General features: G+C 37.6%; 1 protein-coding gene across 1 annotated transcript; it reads left to right on the top strand.

Annotated features, from left to right (window-relative positions):
* Positions 1 to 364: 364 nt before the first annotated feature.
* LOC128623566 (flap endonuclease GEN homolog 1) lies at positions 365 to 19229 on the top strand. The gene is made up of 14 exons (XM_053650674.1): positions 365 to 647; positions 2071 to 2233; positions 2485 to 2689; positions 3688 to 3864; positions 5629 to 5739; positions 5865 to 5938; positions 9407 to 9492; positions 9857 to 10007; positions 11643 to 11679; positions 11762 to 11842; positions 12019 to 12149; positions 13536 to 13597; positions 14176 to 14325; positions 17686 to 19229. Exons 2-14 carry the CDS (start codon positions 2073 to 2075, stop codon positions 18936 to 18938), a joined length of 2679 nt encoding a protein of 892 aa, XP_053506649.1. The 5' UTR covers positions 365 to 647; positions 2071 to 2072; the 3' UTR covers positions 18939 to 19229.
* Positions 19230 to 20563: the final 1334 nt, after the last annotated feature.

Genomic DNA, 20563 nt, shown 5'->3' with positions numbered 1-20563 from the left:
AATAATAATAATAATTGCAGATTTATTAAAAATCAAAAACTGAAATCTTTCAGGTGCTCAGATTGAGTTCAGGTGCATCCTGTGTGCAACCCCACATGCATACTCTGCATACACAGGGCAGGGGTAGGATTCAAACCCCTAACCCAGGAGGTGCAACTTAAACTTGTAATTTGACTTGGGGGGGATCCAAATTCAAAATGTTTAAGATTCAGGTCTAAAACATGTAATGCTGAAGTCAAAAATATTATAAATTATTTCTGAACGTACTACCTTTACACAATTTAGGACTGTTGCCTGACGCAAAGGGATATAGAGAGAGAGAGAGAGAGAGAGAGAGAGAGAGAGAAAAGAAGAAGTAGCGAATAGAGAATATCTCTCCACCTCACCAGGGGGCGCTGTGGGGACATATGCTAGAGGAAGGAGAGCCAGATCTGTGGCGCCGAAGATGAAATTCAAAACACCCTGTTGTGGATATTCCGATCAGCTCTGTTGTGTTTGTTGTACAGTTCTTCTCTTCTTTATGAGTTTATAGGGAATTTTTTATAGGGAATGAGGGAATTTACAGCTAATGTTTTAACTGTGTGTCTATAAACGGAGCAGCAAAGAAGACCGGGGTTCATACTGGTTATTGTTCGAGTCCAGTCTCAGTAGGTAACACACCCACACACACACGGCTTAATGCACATAAAGTGATCACACACACACACACGGCTTAATACACATAAAGTGATCTACACACACACACACACACACCGCTTAATGCACATAAAGTGATCTACACACACACACACACACACCGCTTAATGCACATAAAGTGATCTACACACACACACGGCTTAATACACATAAAGTGATCTACACACACACACACACGGCTTAATACACATAAAGTGATCTACACACACACACCGCTTAATGCACATAAAGTGATCACACACACACACACGGCTTAATACACATAAAGTGATCTACACACACACACAAAGCTTAATGCACATAAAGTGATACACACACACACACACACACACACACACACACACCGCTTAATACACATAAAGTGATCTACACACACACACAAAGCTTAATGCACATAAAGTGATACACACACACACACACACACACACACACACACCGCTTAATGCACATAAAGCGATCTCCACACACGCACAGAGCGCTTAATGCATATAAAGTGATCTCCACACACGCACAGAGCGCTTAATGCATATAAAGTGATCTCCACACACACGTTTGCTTCCATGACAGCAGTCAGGACGACGGCAGGAAGTTTGGAAGAGAAACGGAGCTCATCGGTGTGTTTAACATCGCTGTGCATGAAATCGCTAAACATTGGAGTCCGGCTTGAAAACCAGATGGACAGATGGTTTGGCTCTGATATACTGTGTACTGAAGTGGTTCTCAACCAGGAGGCACGGAGAGATCAGAAGGGGGCGCAAGTTGGGGAGAGGTGGAGCTTAGCCTGCCTTTTATCTAGCTGTCAGTGCAGACCAGTGTTACCAACTTAGCGACTTTTCAGACCCTTTTAGCGACTTTTTTTTTTTTTTTTTTTGCATCTAGCGACTATTTGGACAAACCTTAGTAATTTTCAAGTATATGAACTAGGGGTCGACCGATTGATCGGTTTTGCCGATTATCGGCACCGATAACCGATTGCTCAAACTATCAGTTATTGCCAAATATCCACACTTATAGTTTTTCACCTCAGACCTCATATCGGTTTGTGCAGAGTGTACAGATGAGGAGGTGAGACAGCAGGACAGGCTAAAGACTAAAGTGCTGCTGCATCGCTTTTTGCCTTCGCTCTTTAGGTCAAGGGTTAAATCCCACTGGCACCACTCCCAGCATGTAGTCGGATAGTATTGTGGTTAATGTATTTATCCATTAACCAAAATGAAAACAGACTGACTGCGTTAGATAGTTGTGTTTATTTAGGTGTTGCTAAGCGGGTGTGAAAAACAGCAACTTAATAACCGTTGCTGTATTTTTTTTACTTATTTGTTTGTTTGTTTGTTTGTCTATAACCCTTCTTTTTATCTCCTGTTTCCTCATCAGTCATGGGGGTGAATGATCTGTGGTCGATCCTGAGTCCGGTGCAGGAATCTGTTCCGTTATACAGTCTCACGGGAAAAACTCTGGCTGTGGATCTCAGTCTGTGGGTCTGTGAAGCCCAGCACGTCCAAGGCATGATGGGCAAAGTCACAAAACCTCATCTACGGTACGAGCACTTTGTTTTTGCAGAACCCAGATCTGCAGAATTTGAGAGCAAATTGATTTATCTGGTCCCATTTCCTAAAAGTCATAGTTGAAATCAGTGCAAAATTTCATCTGGTTCCATAAACGATGCACTGAATCAACGCACACACTGAAAACTGTTTGAGGTTTATTATTAACATGACTCCCAGGTGCTGCTTGGGGAACCGAATTTTCCTCAGTTCTTCTAACCGAACGCTTCAAATGTTTTTGCAGCAATTTGTTTTTCCGTGCATCTTCTCTCCTTCGGATGGGCATCAAGCTCGTTTTTGTTATGGAAGGAGAAGCTCCTAAGATCAAGGCGGAGACTATGAGCAAGAGGACGGGGATGAGGTTCTGGGGCAGTAAAAGCAAGAGCGTCCCGAAACCGGCAACAGCCAAAAACACCAGCAGAGTGCGCTTTAAAGCTGTGCTTAGAGAGGTAATGTGTGTTCGGGTGTACTGGGGAGGGGGGGTGGCGGGATGAGTGTCAGAAGTGTACTTGAGTGGGCTTACAGAGTATAAAGTAATCTGACTGCTGCAAAAGAAAAAAAAAAATGTTTTATGTAATTAGATCTATAGAAGTTACTGAGTAATTAGACATTGGACAGTACAGGTGGTGGGATCAGTACTTTTTACATGAAGTACATACACAAACGATAGTTTACTTAACCATGTCATGTATTTCCTGAAGGTTAGTAAAATTATTGGTAAATATTAGATTTTTGAGTTTTCATGCCAGCAAATTTTGCTGTCAGTGTGTGTATGTGTGTGTGTGTGTGTGTATGTTTTCTCCAAAAGTTGTAGAACATTTTTTTAATATATATTATACATGCCCTGAAGTCCAGTACAGGCTTTAAGATACCGTAGTATGCTGTTTACATGACTTTAGTAAATCCAGTTAATGCATGGTATCATTATGCATGTAAACACCCCCACCCCCCTTTTCTGGCCCTTTTTACTTTCCGGTTACATAGCAGCTGACAACGTCTGAACGATAGGACCAAAATATCATATCACGATACTAGAAGGCATTAGATATATGATATGCATCACAATATAAAAGTTTGACAATAAAAAGAAACTGAGTTTGATGGTAATTTAATGTCGGCAGAAATAAATTAACACTGGAAAATATAAAAAAGTTCATTTCAAGTTTTTAAGATTTCAAACCGTACAAAACTTTACTATCAAATCAACTGCTTCAAGTCAGAGTTCATAATTTAAAAAAAAAAAAAAACTAATAATAATAAAATAAAAAATATGATATCATATTGCCCAGCTGTATATCTGACTATTGTAAAAGCATGTAAAGGTTCTAGTAAAATATGAAATAAACATGATGTAACCAGACCATCTGTTCATGCCCATGAGAAATGTTGCTGCCTCTTTATTGCACTATGTACATACTCCTGTATCTCCATCTGTCTTTCCTTTCAGTGTGCTGAGATGTTAGACTATCTGGGCATACCGTGGGTGTCTGCAGCAGGCGAGGCAGAGGCCATGTGTGCGTTTATGGATGCACAGGGATTGGTGGACGGCTGCATTACCAGTGATGGGGACGCTTTCCTGTATGGTGCACAAACTGTCTACAGAAACTTCAACATGAACACAAAGGTCCTCAGTTTATATACCATTGTGGAATCATTATGAAATACTTGCGTGTCAGAAATAAGGAGTTGGTGGCCTTTGACAAACAATTCAGCTGCTTTTAATTTGTCAAAATGTGGCAAGATTAGATTTCTAACAGTAGAGCTGAATAAGAATCAACAAGAGTTAGAGTTAGATAGATACAACTTTATTGTCATGTTGAATATAAAATATATACACTATACAGTTGGGGTCATAAGATTAGATACGCCTTGCAGAATCTACAAAATAATAATTTTAATAATTTAAAGAAAAAAAGAGTGATCATTAAAATTGAATTTAGTTTTTTATTTATTTAGTTCTGCCCTGAATAAGCTATTTACACAACAGATGTTTACATATAGTCCACAAGACTCAATAATAACTGAATTTACACAAATGAACCAGTACAAAAGTTTACACACACTTGATTATTAATACTGTGTGTTGTTAACTGGATGATCAGCGACTGTGTTTATGTTTTGTGAGAGTTGTTCATGAGTCCCTTGTTCGTCCTGAGCAGTTAAACTGCCCACTGTTCTTCAGAAAAATCCTCCAGGTCCTGCACATTCTTTACTTTTCCAGCATCTTCTGCATATTTGACTCCTTTCCAACGGCGACTATATGATGCTGAGATTCATCTTTTCACACCGAGGACGACTGAGGGACTCGTACACGACTATTACAAAAGGTGCAAACATTCACAGATGCTCAAGAAGGTGACACGATAGATTAAGAGCTAAACCTTTGAACAGGATGATCGGTGTAAACTATAATTTTGTTTAAAAATCTTTTTTTTTTTTTCCATTTAGTACTGCCCTTCAAATGCTACATTATATAATTTACATGTTTCCCAGAAGACAAAATAACAATTTACTAATAAAATAAATAATTTATTTTTATGATCCCTTTTTTAAAATAATAATAATTTTTTTTTAACATATTGCAGATGCAGCAACGCATATATAAACTTGTGACCTCAACTCTATATACAGTAAATAAAAAAAACAAAACAAAAAAAGCAAGGATTGTTATGACATCACACACTATATAACACACTATATAACACTATAATCACACTAAATTTATGAGGACGTTCATGAGTGCCTTGCGGTACTTCTCTCTTTGTTGGGTGTTGGGGAGTGTCTATATAAAGGCTAACAGGGAGGTCCATCCGAACACAAATCAGCAATCTCCCAGCAAGTTTCCCTCAACCATGTAATACTCTTGTCCTGAAGCCATGACTTTAACCATTATTTAAAATATAATAACAATAATAATTTCTACATACTTTTCCATGTTCTTTGTACTTGCACCTTTAAACACTTCCTGATCAAGTTCTTTTCGAGACACTGGTCTGTTCTGGTTAATGCACAAATCTATAATCAGGTTAGGAGATAAAAAAGGCTTTGAAGGCTTCTTTTGTCATTCTCATTCTTTTTAAGGAGAAAGACTGAAAATGGTACACACATCAGGTGCTGGAAATCTGCTAGTGTGTGTATGATGCACATTTTCTAACATAGTCTTCGATTACAAGCTTCGAATTCAAGTTATTTTATAAATAACAATTGAAGAGATGATATCAGACCTGCAAAGTCTTACTCCTAAAATGTCTTTGTATTATGTATTACTTTATGTATTGCAGTGATGGTGTCACTAACAGTGCCTTCACATCCTTATCCTTATCATTTAATGTGTTCTGCCTTCTCTTTCTCTCTCTCTCTCACTCACTCACTCACACACACACGTCAGGACCCTCAGATTGACTGCTATAAGATGTCCAGAGTGGAGACGGAGCTGCAGCTGAAGAGAGAGACACTCGTGGGCCTGGCTGTGCTCCTCGGCTGTGACTACATACCTAAAGTATATTAAAGGCTACACAGAGATCTTTATTTTTAAACCTTTAGCCATTTGAGAGAATACTTTACTTAGAAAATGCTTTTTTTTTCCCTTTTGTTTTTCTTTTTTTTTTTTTTTTGTACCTACAGGGTGTTCCAGGTGTCGGCAAAGAACATGCTCTTAAATTAATACAGAGTTTAAAAGAAACAACTCTTCTTCAAAAGTAGGTGCACTAAGATTTTGAAATAGGCTTGTATAACTGAATGCTTCACACCATAAAAGGAGGTTTGCTCATGGTTGGGGTTATTCAAACAAAATTAGTACCATAGAGGTGAACCTAGTGTTAGTGGAGCCTTTTTTTGAAACTCCATTTACTCCCAATTTATTCATTTGCCAAATCCCAGTCACTAGCTCACTCTCCCCTATCACACATCAGCTTCCAATCAGGAAGGGTGAAGGCGTGTGCTTCCTCTGAGATGTGTGATGAAACAGCGTCTTTTCACATTGCTTCACAGACAGCGTAACACACTCCAAGGAAAACCCTGTTTACCCTCTTGAGCTCATAGACGCTCCTGATTGGCTAGTATCATTCTGATTTAGAGGTGGACTGTTTGATCAGTTTTGCCAATTAATCAGCATCGATAACCGATTGCTGCAACTATCAGTTATCGGCAAAAATCCACACCGATAGTTTTTCCCGGTTGCGTCCGTTGTGAAGTGGCTGAGAAGGGTCCTCCGTCGTTATTCAGTACGGGAGCAGCTTCTAGAGGAGAAATAAAAAAAACTATTACTGGCCAATTTTGTTGTGTTATTTGAAGTGGTGTTTTTCTTCTTCTTCTTTTTGGATATCTCTATTTTTATTTGTTATATGGAATGTTACTTTTTGGTTCAGTTTGGATGTATATCTTTTACTTACTTTGATATTTATAGTTAATAGTTAATATATATTAATATGTACAGTGAGGGGAAAAAAGTATTTGATCCCCTGCTGATTTTGTATGTTTGCCCACTGACAAAGAAATGATCAGTCTATAACTTTAATGGTAGATTTATTTGAACAGTGAGAGACAGAATAACAACAAAAAAATCCAGAAAAACGCACATCAAAAATGTTATAAATTGATTTGCATTTTAATGAGGGAAATAAGTATTTGACCCCTCTGCAAAACATGACTTAGTACTTGGTTTAAAAAGCCTTGTTGGCAATCACAGAGGTCAGACGTTTCTTGTAGTTGGCCACCAGGTTTGCACACATCTCAGGAGGGATTTTGTCCCACTCTTCTTTGCAGATCTTGTCCAAATCATTAAGGTTTCGAGGCTGACGTTTGGCAACTCGAACCTTCAGCTCCCTCCACAGATTTTCTATGGGATTAAGGTCTGGAGACTGCCTAGGTCACTCCAGGACCTTAATGTGCTTCTATTTGAGCCACTCCTTTGTTGCCTTGGCCATGTGTTTTGGGTCATTGTCATGCTGGAATATCCATCCACGACCCATTTTCAATGCCCTGTCTGAGGGAAGGAGGTTTTCACCCAAGATTTGACGGTACATGGCCCCGTCCATCGTCCCTTTGATGCGGTGAAGTTGTCCTGTCCCCTTAGCAGAAAAAAAACCCCAAAGCATAATGTTTCCACCTCCATGTTTGACGGTGGGGATGGTGTTCTTGGGGTCATAGGCAGCATTCCTCCTCCTCCGAACACGGCGAGTTGAGTTGATGCCAAAGAGCTCCATTTTGGTCTCATCTGACCTCAACGCTTTCACCCAGTTGTCCTCAGAATCATTCAGATGTTCATTGGCAAACTTCAGACGGGCATGTATATGTGCTTTCTTGAGCAGCGGACCTTGCGCGCGCTGCAGGATTTCAGTCCTTCACGGCGTAGTGTGTTACCAATTGTTTTCTTGGTGACTATGGTCCCAGCTGCCTTGAGATCATTGACAAGATCCTCCCGTGTAGTTCTGGGCTGATTCCTCACTGTTCTCATGATCATTGCAACTCCACGAGGTGAGATCTTGCATGGAGCCCCAGGCCGAGGGAGAACACAGTTCTTTTGTGCTTCTTCCATTTGCGAATAATCGCACCAACTGTTGTCCCCTTCTCACCAAGCTGCTTGGCAATGGTCTTGTTGCCCATTCCAGACTTGTGTAGGTCTACAATCTTGTCCCTGACATCCTTGGAGAGCTCTTTGGTCTTGGCCATGGTGGAGAGTTTGGAATCTGATTGATTGATTGCTTCTGTGGACAGGTGTCTTTTATACAGGTAACAAGCTGAGATTAGGAGCACTCCCTTTAAGAGTGTGCTCCTAATCTCAGCTCGTTACCTGTATAAAAGACACCTGGGAGCCAGAAATCTTTCTGATTGAGAGGGGGTCAAATACTTTTTTCCCCTCATTAAAATGCAAATTAATTTATAAAATTTTTGTGTTTTTCTGGATTTTTTTGTTGTTATTCTGTCTCTCACTGTTCAAATAAATCTACCATTAAAATTATAGACTGATCATTTCTTTGTCAGTGGGCAAACGTACAAAATCAGCAGGGGATCAAATACTTTTTTCCCTCACTGTATATACAGTACTGTGCAAAATTTTAGGCACCCTATTTTTTTTTTTTTTTAGTACAACCTTTTGTTATAGATTTTTATTTTATGACCTGTACATTATTGAGTCAGTACAAAAAAAACATTTTAGATTCCCAAACATTAGTTTTCCAGCACAAAATTAACTGTTACAGAAAAATGTTAAATGTTAAAAAGTGGTAAGAGATACTTTTCAGACAAAAAAAACACAATGAAGGCTGCTGGATTTTGCTGCAAAAATAAGAAGCGAGTGCGACAATCAAAGTCTCCAGAAGAACCATGACTGGTTCTGCAAGATGCACAATAAAACTAAAAAAAAACAAACAAAAAAAACAGCCCATTTCTTTATAAAACTGTACACATTGTACCTGAGACTACTTTTTTTTTAAAGCAAACTGTGATCACACCAAATATTACTTTTGTTTCATTTATTATTGTTCACTGCCCTTTTATAGTATTTTTTTAAAATGGAGGAATCTCATTATTTTTGAACGCATTTTTGCTCTTCAGCATTTCTTTGCATGTGCCTAAGACTTTTGCACAATACTGTGTATATTCCTTTTTTAAAAAGTACATTCTCATGGTGCAGTCAGTACCGTTTATTTTTGTAATAAAGCTCAGCGATATTTTACTCTGAGTGTTATGTTTTCATTCGGTATCAATTTTAAAAACGATTGGTTGATTGGTTGATCGGTTTTCAGCAGGTACTACTCAGCTTAGTTATCGATATCGGTAAAATCCACTAACGGTCCACCTCTACACTGATTGGCGAGAGAGAGAGAGTATATATTCCCCTCCTACCCTGACAGCATGGTCAGTTTTTCTCCCTTGGTCTCCCAGCCACAGGTGGCTGTGGCATCATCGGGATTCGAACCCTTGATCTCTAGGCAATCGGGGGAGCACTTTTCTTGGTATCAGGAACACAATACATCTAAAATTTTCTTTCACAAATTCATAGAATGATTAAAGAGATAAGACCATGTGTTTGCCTCGTGCTTTTCTGATTGCCATTTTGTTGTTCCCTGATATGAACATTCACATAATAGTACAGGATGGAAATATGGCTAGAGGTTTGATTTAAAAAAGACAAATTTTGTGCATTATTATCTGTATTCTCATAGATTCAGTGATTGGAGGAAAACTGCTTCCGAGACTCAGGAGTTTGCTGTGAAGAAGGTCACCCACTGCCTGGTGTGTCGTCACCCTGGTGAGGTTACACAATATATTGTGTATATATAACAAACATGGTTCATAATATTCCCAAAGCACCAAGTAGTGCCCATTTCATATAAAAATTCAATAAAATATTATAGATGGGTGTAAAATTAAAGGAATAATAGGTGGCTGTTCAATGCTGTCAGGCCATGTTTTGGGTCCACTTAGAGAGAGGTATGGTGGCCCAGCACCTTACTAAGACACAGTGGTGGTGTTTTTTTCTCTTTAATTTGTCACCCCACTGCATTACTTTAAACATGGATGATTATCTGGAAATATGTTCTAAAAAAAAATCAATAAATAACTCACATGATGTAATAGCTTTCTCTTTTCTTTCTTTCTCCCGAATGCTGCAGGTTCTGCTAAATCTCATGAGCGCAGGGGCTGTGTGTACTGTGGCAGTGAGAAGTTCTGTCAGCCTCAGGACTACGACTCGCAGTGTCCCTGCGACTGGCACCGCACTGAGCACACTCGCCAGGCCTCCTCCGTCGAAACACTCATCAAAAGGCGAGTGATCTGTGTTTTAGCACAAATTAAGGACGATCTTGACAAAAACTTGACAGAAACCAAAAATATGAAATCAGTATGTGTAACTATGATAAATATGGAAAAGAAGCAATGTCTTAAGCCTGTGACAATTAATATGTACTGTCATTGTCTAATCACGTTTATTTGAACTGATCATGATTATTTGAGAATGAACCTTTTTAGATTTATTATTCCCAAGTTTCTATATATGTAGTCAGTCAACATTATGTTCGATTCATTTCTTGACATAATCGAGTCAAACGCTTTGATCGTTGAACAGTTTGTAACAGTAATATTTGTTTCGTCAGGGAACACAGGAATACTTAGTTGTAACTTAGTCACTATTACTGAAATCCAAAAATGTGCAGTAGATGAACAGATAAATAAAGCACAACGGCATATGCTGTTACAGCAAAATAATCGATGATGGTGAAGATGATTTTCTCCACAACAATTTTCCAGCACTAATACAAATTTTTGCTTATTAAAGAATGACACGTCATACTTTCGAGCCTTCGTAGTTGCGGTTCATATTGAAACAAGTTAGTTCCTGTTATCACTTTCGTTATATCAGCTATAATTACTCGTTCCCTCACTAGGCTGTTTTCTCTCCCGTGACGTTTAAAAGACCAAGAATGCAGCTTGTCCACAATGCAAAACTAAGCTCACTAAGACTTAAACCACTCGTACGCTGTTACAAAGACCTGCCACTGGAGACTCCTTCCAAAATTGCTAAACGAACCTCTCTTTACAGAACAATAGACCATTACGACACTGACTATGTTTACATGCACATCAAGTTCGGTTTAAGGTCTATATTCAGGTTGCAGTCATGTTCTGAATACGATGTTTATATGTGTACAGACATCGGAATATTCCTGTATACATAGTTGTTGTAAGTATGCCTTTCATAAATACGTAGGCTACAGCGAAGCATCTGTTAGCACCCACAATTCCTTGCGAACTGAGCATGTGCATACTGTATATCTCCTTTCATTGGATTTTCTGAGTAAGGTGTTTACATGAAACAAATTTCCGATTAAACCAGGCGGGGGTTAATATGAATCTGGCAATCAGATCGTGGCGTTCACGTGACTCAGTACTAAATAGAATACCACCAAATTCAGATTAATATCGGAATATTGATGGGCATGTGAATGTAGACAATTACACACATTTTAAATCTGTGTAAGTAGAGCATCTGCCATGATGTTGCCATAGAAACTGTACCGTGTTTGAACAAGCGCGTTAATATAGAATTAATCAACACCTTCGGACAATCTGACAATTAACATGGTGTTTGCCGTGATAAGTTTTCCAATAAGCTCTTTGTGTGTTTTTGTCTACGTTAAAAGGTCTTTCCTTTGCAAATTAATGGAATCCACCAATATGTTCGGGTCAGTAAATGCTTGTTTACGTCGTTAACAGAAAAGACATCTTTTAAACGCAGTTACGTGTAAGATGATTATCTGTTAGCCGTTGTTGTGTTATCGTGACAAGCCTACAACGTCTTCAGAGATCGTTGCAGAGAAATGATTTGCTCAGACAGAAGGTTTAACATCCTGTTCGATGTTTTGTTTTTGTTTGTTTGTTTTTTACAACGACCGCTGATAGGAAAACCCTGGCCTGTGACAAGTTCCCTTTCACAGAGGCGAGTACCGTTAACACTCTCTGTAATTTGGACCGTATCTTTTGAAATTAGTATAATTTATATTATTTCTCTTGTCTTTCAGATCATCAACGAATTTCTGGTTCCAAAGGACAAAGCTGTGAATGGTTTTAAAAGATGGAAACCCAACCTACTCCTCATGCAGGTCTCTGTTCTGCGTAACGTAATAACATCTGCAGTTTAGATCGCTCTCTACGAGTTGTATACACATCACACTTTTGCAGCGTAGGTTAATTGTGTAATGCTGATACATACAGTGTTGAAACACCTATAACTGTACTTGCGTATTTATTTTTTTTCATTTGTTGTCGTACCTGGTAGAATTTTGCGCTGGAGAAGATGGAGTGGCCCAAACATTACACCAGCGAGAAAGTCCTTGCGCTGATGACCTACACTGAACTTGTGAACAGAAGTCAAGGGACACAATCGTCAACACAGATACAACCCATTCGGTTTGTCCTGCATGTGACGTTTAGTCTTTTTTTTTTTTTACTTTCATTTGCTTCAGATTATTTTTTACAGGATTTGGCAGACGCCCTTATCCAGAATGAGTCCATTCACAAGCATATGCTAGTACTCATAGGATAGAGTATAATACTGCTATCAAGCTAATTCACTGTTAGAGAGGAGTTCATAAAGCTCGTAACTCTGATTTTCCAAACTCTGACACTGATTATGTTTACATGGACAGCAGTAATCTTATTATTGACCTGATTCTGAATAAGGCAATATTGTGATTAAGGTGTTTACATGAGTCGCTTTTAGAATACTCCTTTCATGTTCAGGTTTTACGTGTTATAGAACATAGATCGATTAACAGCACACGTCGTTACGTCACCGCGCCACGCCATCCGACATTCCCTCCAGAATTTCACGTATTGACATACAGTTGGTCTTCGTTATGATACCGTATACAGTTTTTGGTGTTTTTATTTTTAATTTTACGAACGCTTCAAATGCAGTTAATTATTTGTCATGCTGTACGTGCAAATAGACGACTGCTTGAAGCCATGGGCTGCGTCTCAAACCGCGTACTTACCTACTATATAAAAGCCGGAATAGTGTATTTCTCCTACTATATACTGTAGTAGGTAAGTACGCGGTTTGGGACGCAGCCGTGCTCTCTTGTTTGCCGTCAAACGGTTGAGCACTGCCATGTATGTACGTGTCCTGTCACACAATGCGGTGAAAACTCCCACACGACGTTAATAGTGTGATTAAGGTGTGTACATGTTTGTAATACACCTCGATAATGCGACTAAAACAGGAATACTCCACACGTCTTAATTCCATTTGTGTTTACTTCGAGTATGACTTTAGTCAGATTAAGGTCATCAGTAATTGCTGTTTACATGCTAGTTTCTTAATCAGTGTATAGTCTTAATCAGGTTAATATCGAATTATTGTTGTCCATGTAAACGTACTGAATGAAACCGCCTCCTCCTTGGAATTCCTTCTTGGAAACTCGAGAAGGTTTCCCTAACCAAATCAACCTGGCTGCTCAACAATAAATAAAATATCACTACATTAAATGTGTTTTTATAATAGTGTTTACTGTAGATGAAGCAATACCGACATGTTAGATGGTTAAATCTATAACATCATTGTATTGAGAAAGTAAATACATCATGATCACTTATGTTAGCTGGATAGCTTGGTGTTAGAAAATCTCACGCTTTCCCCACCCCCCTCGCTTTGTAGCGCCAATAACCCGAAGGTTGAAAATTATGGAACTACGACAGAATTATTTTGTCAAAGTACAAGTCAAAATTTTTGTTTTCAATCAATTATCTTTATGGATACCCAACCAGTAATTTGGAACGAATTTGTTTGTACAGAATATACAAGCGGCGCATAAGGAATGGAGTCTCCTGCTTTGAAATCATGTGGCATAAACCAGGTGAGATCTTCCATCTAAAATCATAAATCTCAAAAATAAATGATACCGATACTCCTTGCTTCAAGGGGAAGATAGTTAGAGTGCAGGACATTAGTAATTCAGCAGATTTACTGATTTTTAAAATATTTATTTTTTAGACAGAGCTGTGAGTCTCTAGCTCTGGACGTGTGACATATGTCACAGTTGCTCTTGTTAGTGTCTTGTTGTGAAAGCAGACGTGAAGGAGGTTGGTGGTGTGATTTGCGGGTCGCAGGTGATGGAACAAATGTAACATCCTGATGTGCTAAAATTGCTTCCTGTGGAAACTGTGAACTTCGACTCCTTGCGTCCTGCATACACCCAACCCAATCCATGCAGCACATTCAAAAAAAATAAAAGGAAGGGTAATATAAATACAAACGGGGAAAAAATAGACCATCATGACTGTATACCTAGTTATGAGACCTTTTTTTAAATTTTTATTTATTTATTTTTTGTATCATTTTACCTCTAATGTGAAAAGTTAGCTGTCAGTTTGTTTCTTTTTCGTTCTCGGGTCAAATGATTTTGATCTTGTATGCGTATTGTTATCGGTGCAGATCATTATGTATTTCCCGAGGACTGCCCTCAGGACGAGTCTGATGTAGTGAGAACCGTGGAAGAGGAAAACCTGTTTACCGTGGCGTTCCCTGACATCGTCCAGCTCTTCCACAAGGAAACAGCAGAGGCCAAGGACAACAAATTAAAGAGTATGTCCCTGTTTGTCCTTCTTTCACACAGTGTCAACTGCTTTAAACTGCTTTCAGGAGAGCAGCCCCAAACAGCACACAATTCGTCGAGCATCTAAATGCTGTTGAAAGCAAAACCTGGCATCTGTTGCACATAATGCGTATCCTCGCATGCACAGTATTCAGTACTCGTGCTTCTTCTAATTGTGGGTGCCAAAATTATTGTCTCCGTATATGAAAGTGACCAAAATAAAGTAACACATGCAATTCATGATTATTCTGAGCCCAAACATACATGGACATCATTTAAGCACAGTTTTTTTGGGGTTTGGGTTTTTATTTTTGTTGTTGTTGTTTTTTTTTTGTTGTTGTTTTTTTTTGGAAGTAGTGCAATACTTTCTACACTGACTTGAAAATTATTCGCACCGTTATAATTAATATTTTGTAAACCCTGCCCTGAAGAGAATGACAGCACTAAGTGTCTTGCTGTAATGTCTAATGTAAAGGCCTCTTCATGCAGAACATTTGGAGCTTTTTTTTTAAAAAAATTATTTATTTATATATATATATATATATATATATATATATATATATATATATATATATATATATATATATATATATATATATATAATATATATTACATGGTTCAAATTCTGAGCTGGTCAATGCAGAGCACTGAGTTGGTGTTTCTTTAACCACGTCACTGGTTCAGTGATCAGGTCTCAATAGTCAAGTCTGAACCTCCTGGCAGAAGCAAACCAAATTTAGGGATGAAATATCCTGGTACATAGTAGAATCATTATTCCATCAATCTTCAGAAGAGTCCCTGAAGCACCAGCCACAAAACAGCCCCAAAGCATCAGAGATACTCCAACATAGTTTACAGTGTTGTATCATTGGCTTTTCCTTGTATGTAATCTCCTTTTTTTTGTTTGTTTGTTTGTTTTTTGTTTGTTTTGCAAAACATGCTGATGCTTTGGTGGACCAAAAAGACTGATTTTGGTCTCATCTGACAAACACATGGTGGCAGTTGTAGTTCTAATGATGGGTTGTGAAGCTCAGGCATTGCATTTTGTAAGATGAAAATGAAAAATACTCAAAGTATTAGATTGCATTTATTTGAAATATTCCTCAGGGGTGTTCTAATAGTTATATTAAAAAAAAAATTATGAGAAAAAGCTAAACAGATCAATACTTTCTTCTGTTGTACGAGAGGAAAAGTTACATTTTTGTGTGTAATGTTTATTTTACACAACAAGTGGGGCTGATGGTTTTGGAGGGCACTGTTTTTAAAGCATTAAAGAAGTGTGTGATGTTTTTATTTCGTTTGCTGATACTTAGATACTAGTTAATAAATCGGTGACCTTGTTAGTGAAGCAGGCTGCTGTGTCCCTGGCAACCAGTGACCCTGAGAATTTCTTGGGTGGTTAAGTAAATGTGCCTTTCCTTCTGTGAAGTGGCAGAGATCAAAGCCTGAAGTTGTGATTGTGACACCCGCTGGTGTTTGGCTCGCTAACCCCTCACACTTCCACAGTCAGATCCCAGCAGTCGTTCTGCACTCAACCGCTTTGATTAACACTAGGTGTTGCACAGGAGTCCCTGTCCATTTAACCCTCTTCCACTGGCCTGTAACACACAACCCTCTCTATCTATCTCTCTCTCTCTCTCTCTCTCTCTCTCTCTCTCTCTCTCTCTCTCTATATATATATATATATATATATATATATATATATATATATATATATATATATATATATATATATATATATATATATATAACACATACATTAGTGTGTTTGTATACATCTCCCCCTTCAGTTCTATTCAGGTGAATCCACACTATTTTTAATGATTAAACTGTGCTCAATTTGAAATGACAGTTCTGTTTTGTTTCTTTTTTTGGTTCTTTTTTTTATGGTGGAATGGCTATTTTAACACACTATCTTCATTTCTATGTACATTCTTGTACGTATTATGGCAAATGTACAATATTGATAGTTTTATAGTTTTTTTGTTGTTGTTGTTGTTTTTGCTATTTCTTTGTAATGGGGCATAACACATACAGAATTTTCACTTATTTGTAACATGAAGTAAATCTGAATGTCGAATGAAATTTGTAGGTTGATGCAGGTTGCAGGGGCTCAAACATGGGTACCACCAAAAGTGTTTTTTGCTAGTTACCAGTGATATTACAGGTTACAGCCAATTTTGATTGCAGATCAAAAAAAATTCCCTGAAAATTCAATCAGAAATTACATAAAAATACCAAGTTTCATCTTTATAGAATGTGTACTTGGTTATTAAGGTTATTAAGTTATTAAGGAAAGGATGTTTATAAAAAAAAAAAAGGGGGGGGGGGGAGGGGGCATGGCATGCTACAGAGCACATCTGGGGTAAATTTTGGAATGGCTGCCATTTCTCATACAGAAGTGGAGAGAAAAAAGTCTCTGTGGTGAAAAGGTCCTCTGTCACTGGTTGATTTATCATGGAATCACCAATTCCTCTTACCCAAACATAAATTTTTGGTCTCCCACAATAAACTGAATCTTTCACACCCACCCACAGCTTTTGATTCAAGATTAGACATCGTAGATCCGGGGTTCTCAAACATTCTGCAACCGAGGAACCCCTCGGTTTTAACTATAAAATAGGTTTCATGAGCGAGGTAGCTTTTATTCCTGACCTTGACGTTATTTATAAGGCCTATTTGATTTTCAGTTACTGAGGTTTGCTTTAAACCCATTCAGTTCATGTCAAACAAGCTAATAACTAGAACAACTCAATAATAAATATAATGTTTGTGACAGTTGTGGGTTCCATAAATTCATAAATATAACCAAATAGAAAAATTCTACACAAACCCCACATTGAGAACGCTGTCCTAGATCATATAACTTAACATTGAATCTTTCTTTTTATTAGTGACTGAAATTCTGTATTTATGATCAAGCCAATGTTTATAGGCATTCACAGGATTATTGTAAGCATGCTTTTACAGTATGTGTTTAAGATCGTTTTCATGGTGCAACTGACTAGCCTTTAGCAAAAGCTTAGCTTTATTTATAAGTTGAGGCTGGTGTGATGTTTACAAGGAAGAACCTCAAATACCTAGTTTTTACAGTGTTTTGACATCCAGTTAAGGAGCCAAAATCGGTTGTTGGTCTGTGGGTTTCTTTGAGGAAATAATGTATTTTATTCCAAATTAATTGATTACATAACCTAAGAATAATAAACTTTAAAAAAAAAAAATTAAAAAAAATGTCTTGTGGTACATTTTAGACACTGAACTTGGTGAATTTTAGGCAAGTTTATGTTATAAAAAAATATATTTTTTAAAATATAACCCTAACCCTATTTTTGTTTGTTTTCTGCCAACAGAAAAGAAACCGAAGGCAGAAAAAGAGAAGCCAGTTGTTTCTTCTGATGGAGTGTCTGATCTTTTTGCTAAGATGTCTCTGAAAGGTTCTTCGCATCTCAAACCCCTCGTACCCTCAGGGAAAGGCTTACAGACGATAACCGTTTTAGAGTCTGATCCTCACCACTGTTCCTCTGCAACACTAACTACAGCATCGAAATTCACTAAACATGCTAATTGTCATGAAATCCAGTCAGTCCCCAATGCCCCTCTTCCCTCATTTATACAACAACCAGAGGTTCTAGCTTCACCCTGCCAAACAGGGACATTATCTCAGGCCCAGAGTTGCCTTTCAGTATCTGTAGTGATTGATGAGCTTCACTTGAATAGTATAGACTGGGATGCTTTGTCCTTCACTGCTACCCCATCTCCTCAGTCTCAGCACAGCAAAGCTGATCCTCAACCAGTGAACAAATCAAACGAAGGAACCAAAATGGAAGGCCGTGACTCATCTACTGCTGTTCGGTCAGACTGTGCAGCTCCGCAGACTGACAGACTTTCAGAGCGTTCACTGATGGAAAGAGTCCATTTGAGGAAAATGATGGAGTGTTCTGGTTCTCAGAATAATAAAGAGAAGGAATCCAAAGTTCAAAGTGTTGATTCTGAACTGAAATACACTTCAGGTTTAAGCCACAAGCCATTGTCTGAGAATCCTAAAGTTCCACCTCACTCACGGTATCAAAAATCAGAGCTTGGCAGAATTAACACTGTGGCTTCTGATTCAAAGGAAAAAACATTCACAAAAATGCAGCAGGCCAAAGATTCTTTCCCTGTCCCAGTACCACATAAATACAAATTTGTTAAACCAAAACACTTCAACAGACCATCCAACGTTCCTGAGCAGACAAATAAAGAAAGCGCATGTAAGAAGAGTGTTTGTAGAAGACAAGGTTCTTCCAGTGATAACAGTGACGTGGAGAATCTGCCCCAAAGCAAACTGAAAGCCAAGGTTGAGCCTAAAGCACGGATTGTACAAAAAACTGTTCTAGCACAACAGCTTATTAAACAGGACAGGTGTGATATGTTTCCAAATTCTGTAGGCACACATCACGGCTCAGACTCCACAACTCCTGAAAAACAACCACACAACACGGGCTTCTCGAGAACAAATCCACGAACACAGACATGCAGCGCAAAGAGTGATGATGAGGCAGATGCTTCGATCTGTAGTCCTTTGCCACTAGCAGAGAGGCTGAAACTTAAATTTAACAAATAAAAATAATGCCTTTAGTCATTGCTAATAAATTATCTAGCTGTTTTTAATAAGAATGGATTGCAACAGATTGTCAGTGCATGTTTTGTGCAAAACAGTGTGCATTTTAATAAAGTTTGGGTTGCAAGCTGGGTTTGTCTATTTACTGTATACCAAACATTTCCATGTCTCTTTGTATATATGCTTGTAAGTTCAATATAAACTCAGTAAAGCGATCATTGGACAAACTTGAGGTCTTCACCTGTTTTAGTTGGATTTACATCTTCTTACTGAGCCGCCAGGCCACGTGTTGATCTTGTGACATGAAGAAAGAGCTGAGTACTAATAAGGACGGTTAAAAAAAGAAAGCCTAAATGTGTCGCTTCCTTTTCCTCACCCAGATCCCTTAAACATGGTGCACTTTTATTACGCACTCGGTGTTGGTCTTCCTCAGCCCATGTAGTGACATGTTGCACACCTTTTCAGACATGAAAGCTTTTGAGAGGCCTGTATGGAAAGAGCGCATGGACAGCTGCAGCACTCACACTAGCTGTTAGAGGGTCAGATAGTTTTTGTTTTTGTTTTAATTATCAATTTTTTTTTTTTTCGTCATATTTTATACACGGCCATTCACTGCACACTCCAAAGTATCCTATAGTTACTTATATTTTATTAGTATTAGTAGTAATAGTAGTAGTAGTAGTGATAGATAGATTTGTTACTGATTCTGGGGGAAATTGCAGTGATACAGTAGTGGAAAAAGACATTCACAGGTAAACATAAATACAATAAGGTAGCACAATGAGAAAACAAAAAAAAGAATCTAATGGAAGTGTATTAGGGAGGGAGCGAGCTTGTCTCTATAGAAAAACAAAAAAAAAAGTTTAAACAAACTTGTTTTTATTAGTAGCAGAACTAGTATATTTTTTATTAAATTAAAGTTATTTAAAGCAATCCAATTCAAACAGCGCATACTTCCATTATTTTTATGATTATTGTTATTAGTATAATATTTTTGTTATTCCATTATAGTTATTTAAGGAAATGAAATTCAAATAGCAATTCAAATTATTAAAATCAGTTAACACATTAAAAAAGCTTACACTTCTATTATTAGTAGTAGTAGTAGTATTGTAGTATATGTTTGTTAATAAAGTATATTTATTCAAAGCAATTAAAACCTTAAAATAGCTTATTCTTCTATTAGTAGTAGTAGTAGTAGTAGTAGTAGTAGTAGTATTGTAGTGTATATTTGTTAATAAATTATATTTATTAAAAGCAATTGAAACATTAAAATAGCTTATACTTCTATTATTATTATTATTAGTAGTAGTAGTAGTAGTAGTAGTAGTATTGTAGTATATATTTGTTAATAAATTATATTTATTAAAAGCAATTAAAACATTAAAATAGCTTACACTTCTATTATTATTATTAGAAGTAGTAGTATATTTTTGTTAATAAATTAGTCTATAGTTATTTAAAGCAACAGAATTCAAACAGCTAAACTCCTATTACTTAATAATGAGTAGTATTAGTTATAATGTTATAAGTTACAGATTACTTTTAGGGTATTATCCAGCTCTGTTACAGTCGAGAGAGAACAGAAAATAATCACAATACAAAAGTCAGTTGTGTGTAGATTATGG

Source organism: Ictalurus furcatus, chromosome 19, assembly GCF_023375685.1.
Source record: "Ictalurus furcatus strain D&B chromosome 19, Billie_1.0, whole genome shotgun sequence".
NCBI lineage: Eukaryota > Metazoa > Chordata > Actinopteri > Siluriformes > Ictaluridae > Ictalurus > Ictalurus furcatus.
This window is presented reverse-complemented; position numbering and strand designations above follow the sequence as displayed.

Bases quoted from the DNA above. Each gene is read 5' to 3' on its own strand.
- LOC128623566 (XM_053650674.1), top strand. From the start codon at position 2,073: ATGGGGGTGAATGATCTGTGGTCGATCCTGAGTCCGGTGCAGGAATCT. The intron at 5,740-5,864 runs GTATATTAAAGG...TTGTACCTACAG, and splicing joins GCTGTGACTACATACCTAAA to GGTGTTCCAGGTGTCGGCAA. The intron at 9,493-9,856 runs GTGAGGTTACAC...CGAATGCTGCAG, and splicing joins CCTGGTGTGTCGTCACCCTG to GTTCTGCTAAATCTCATGAG.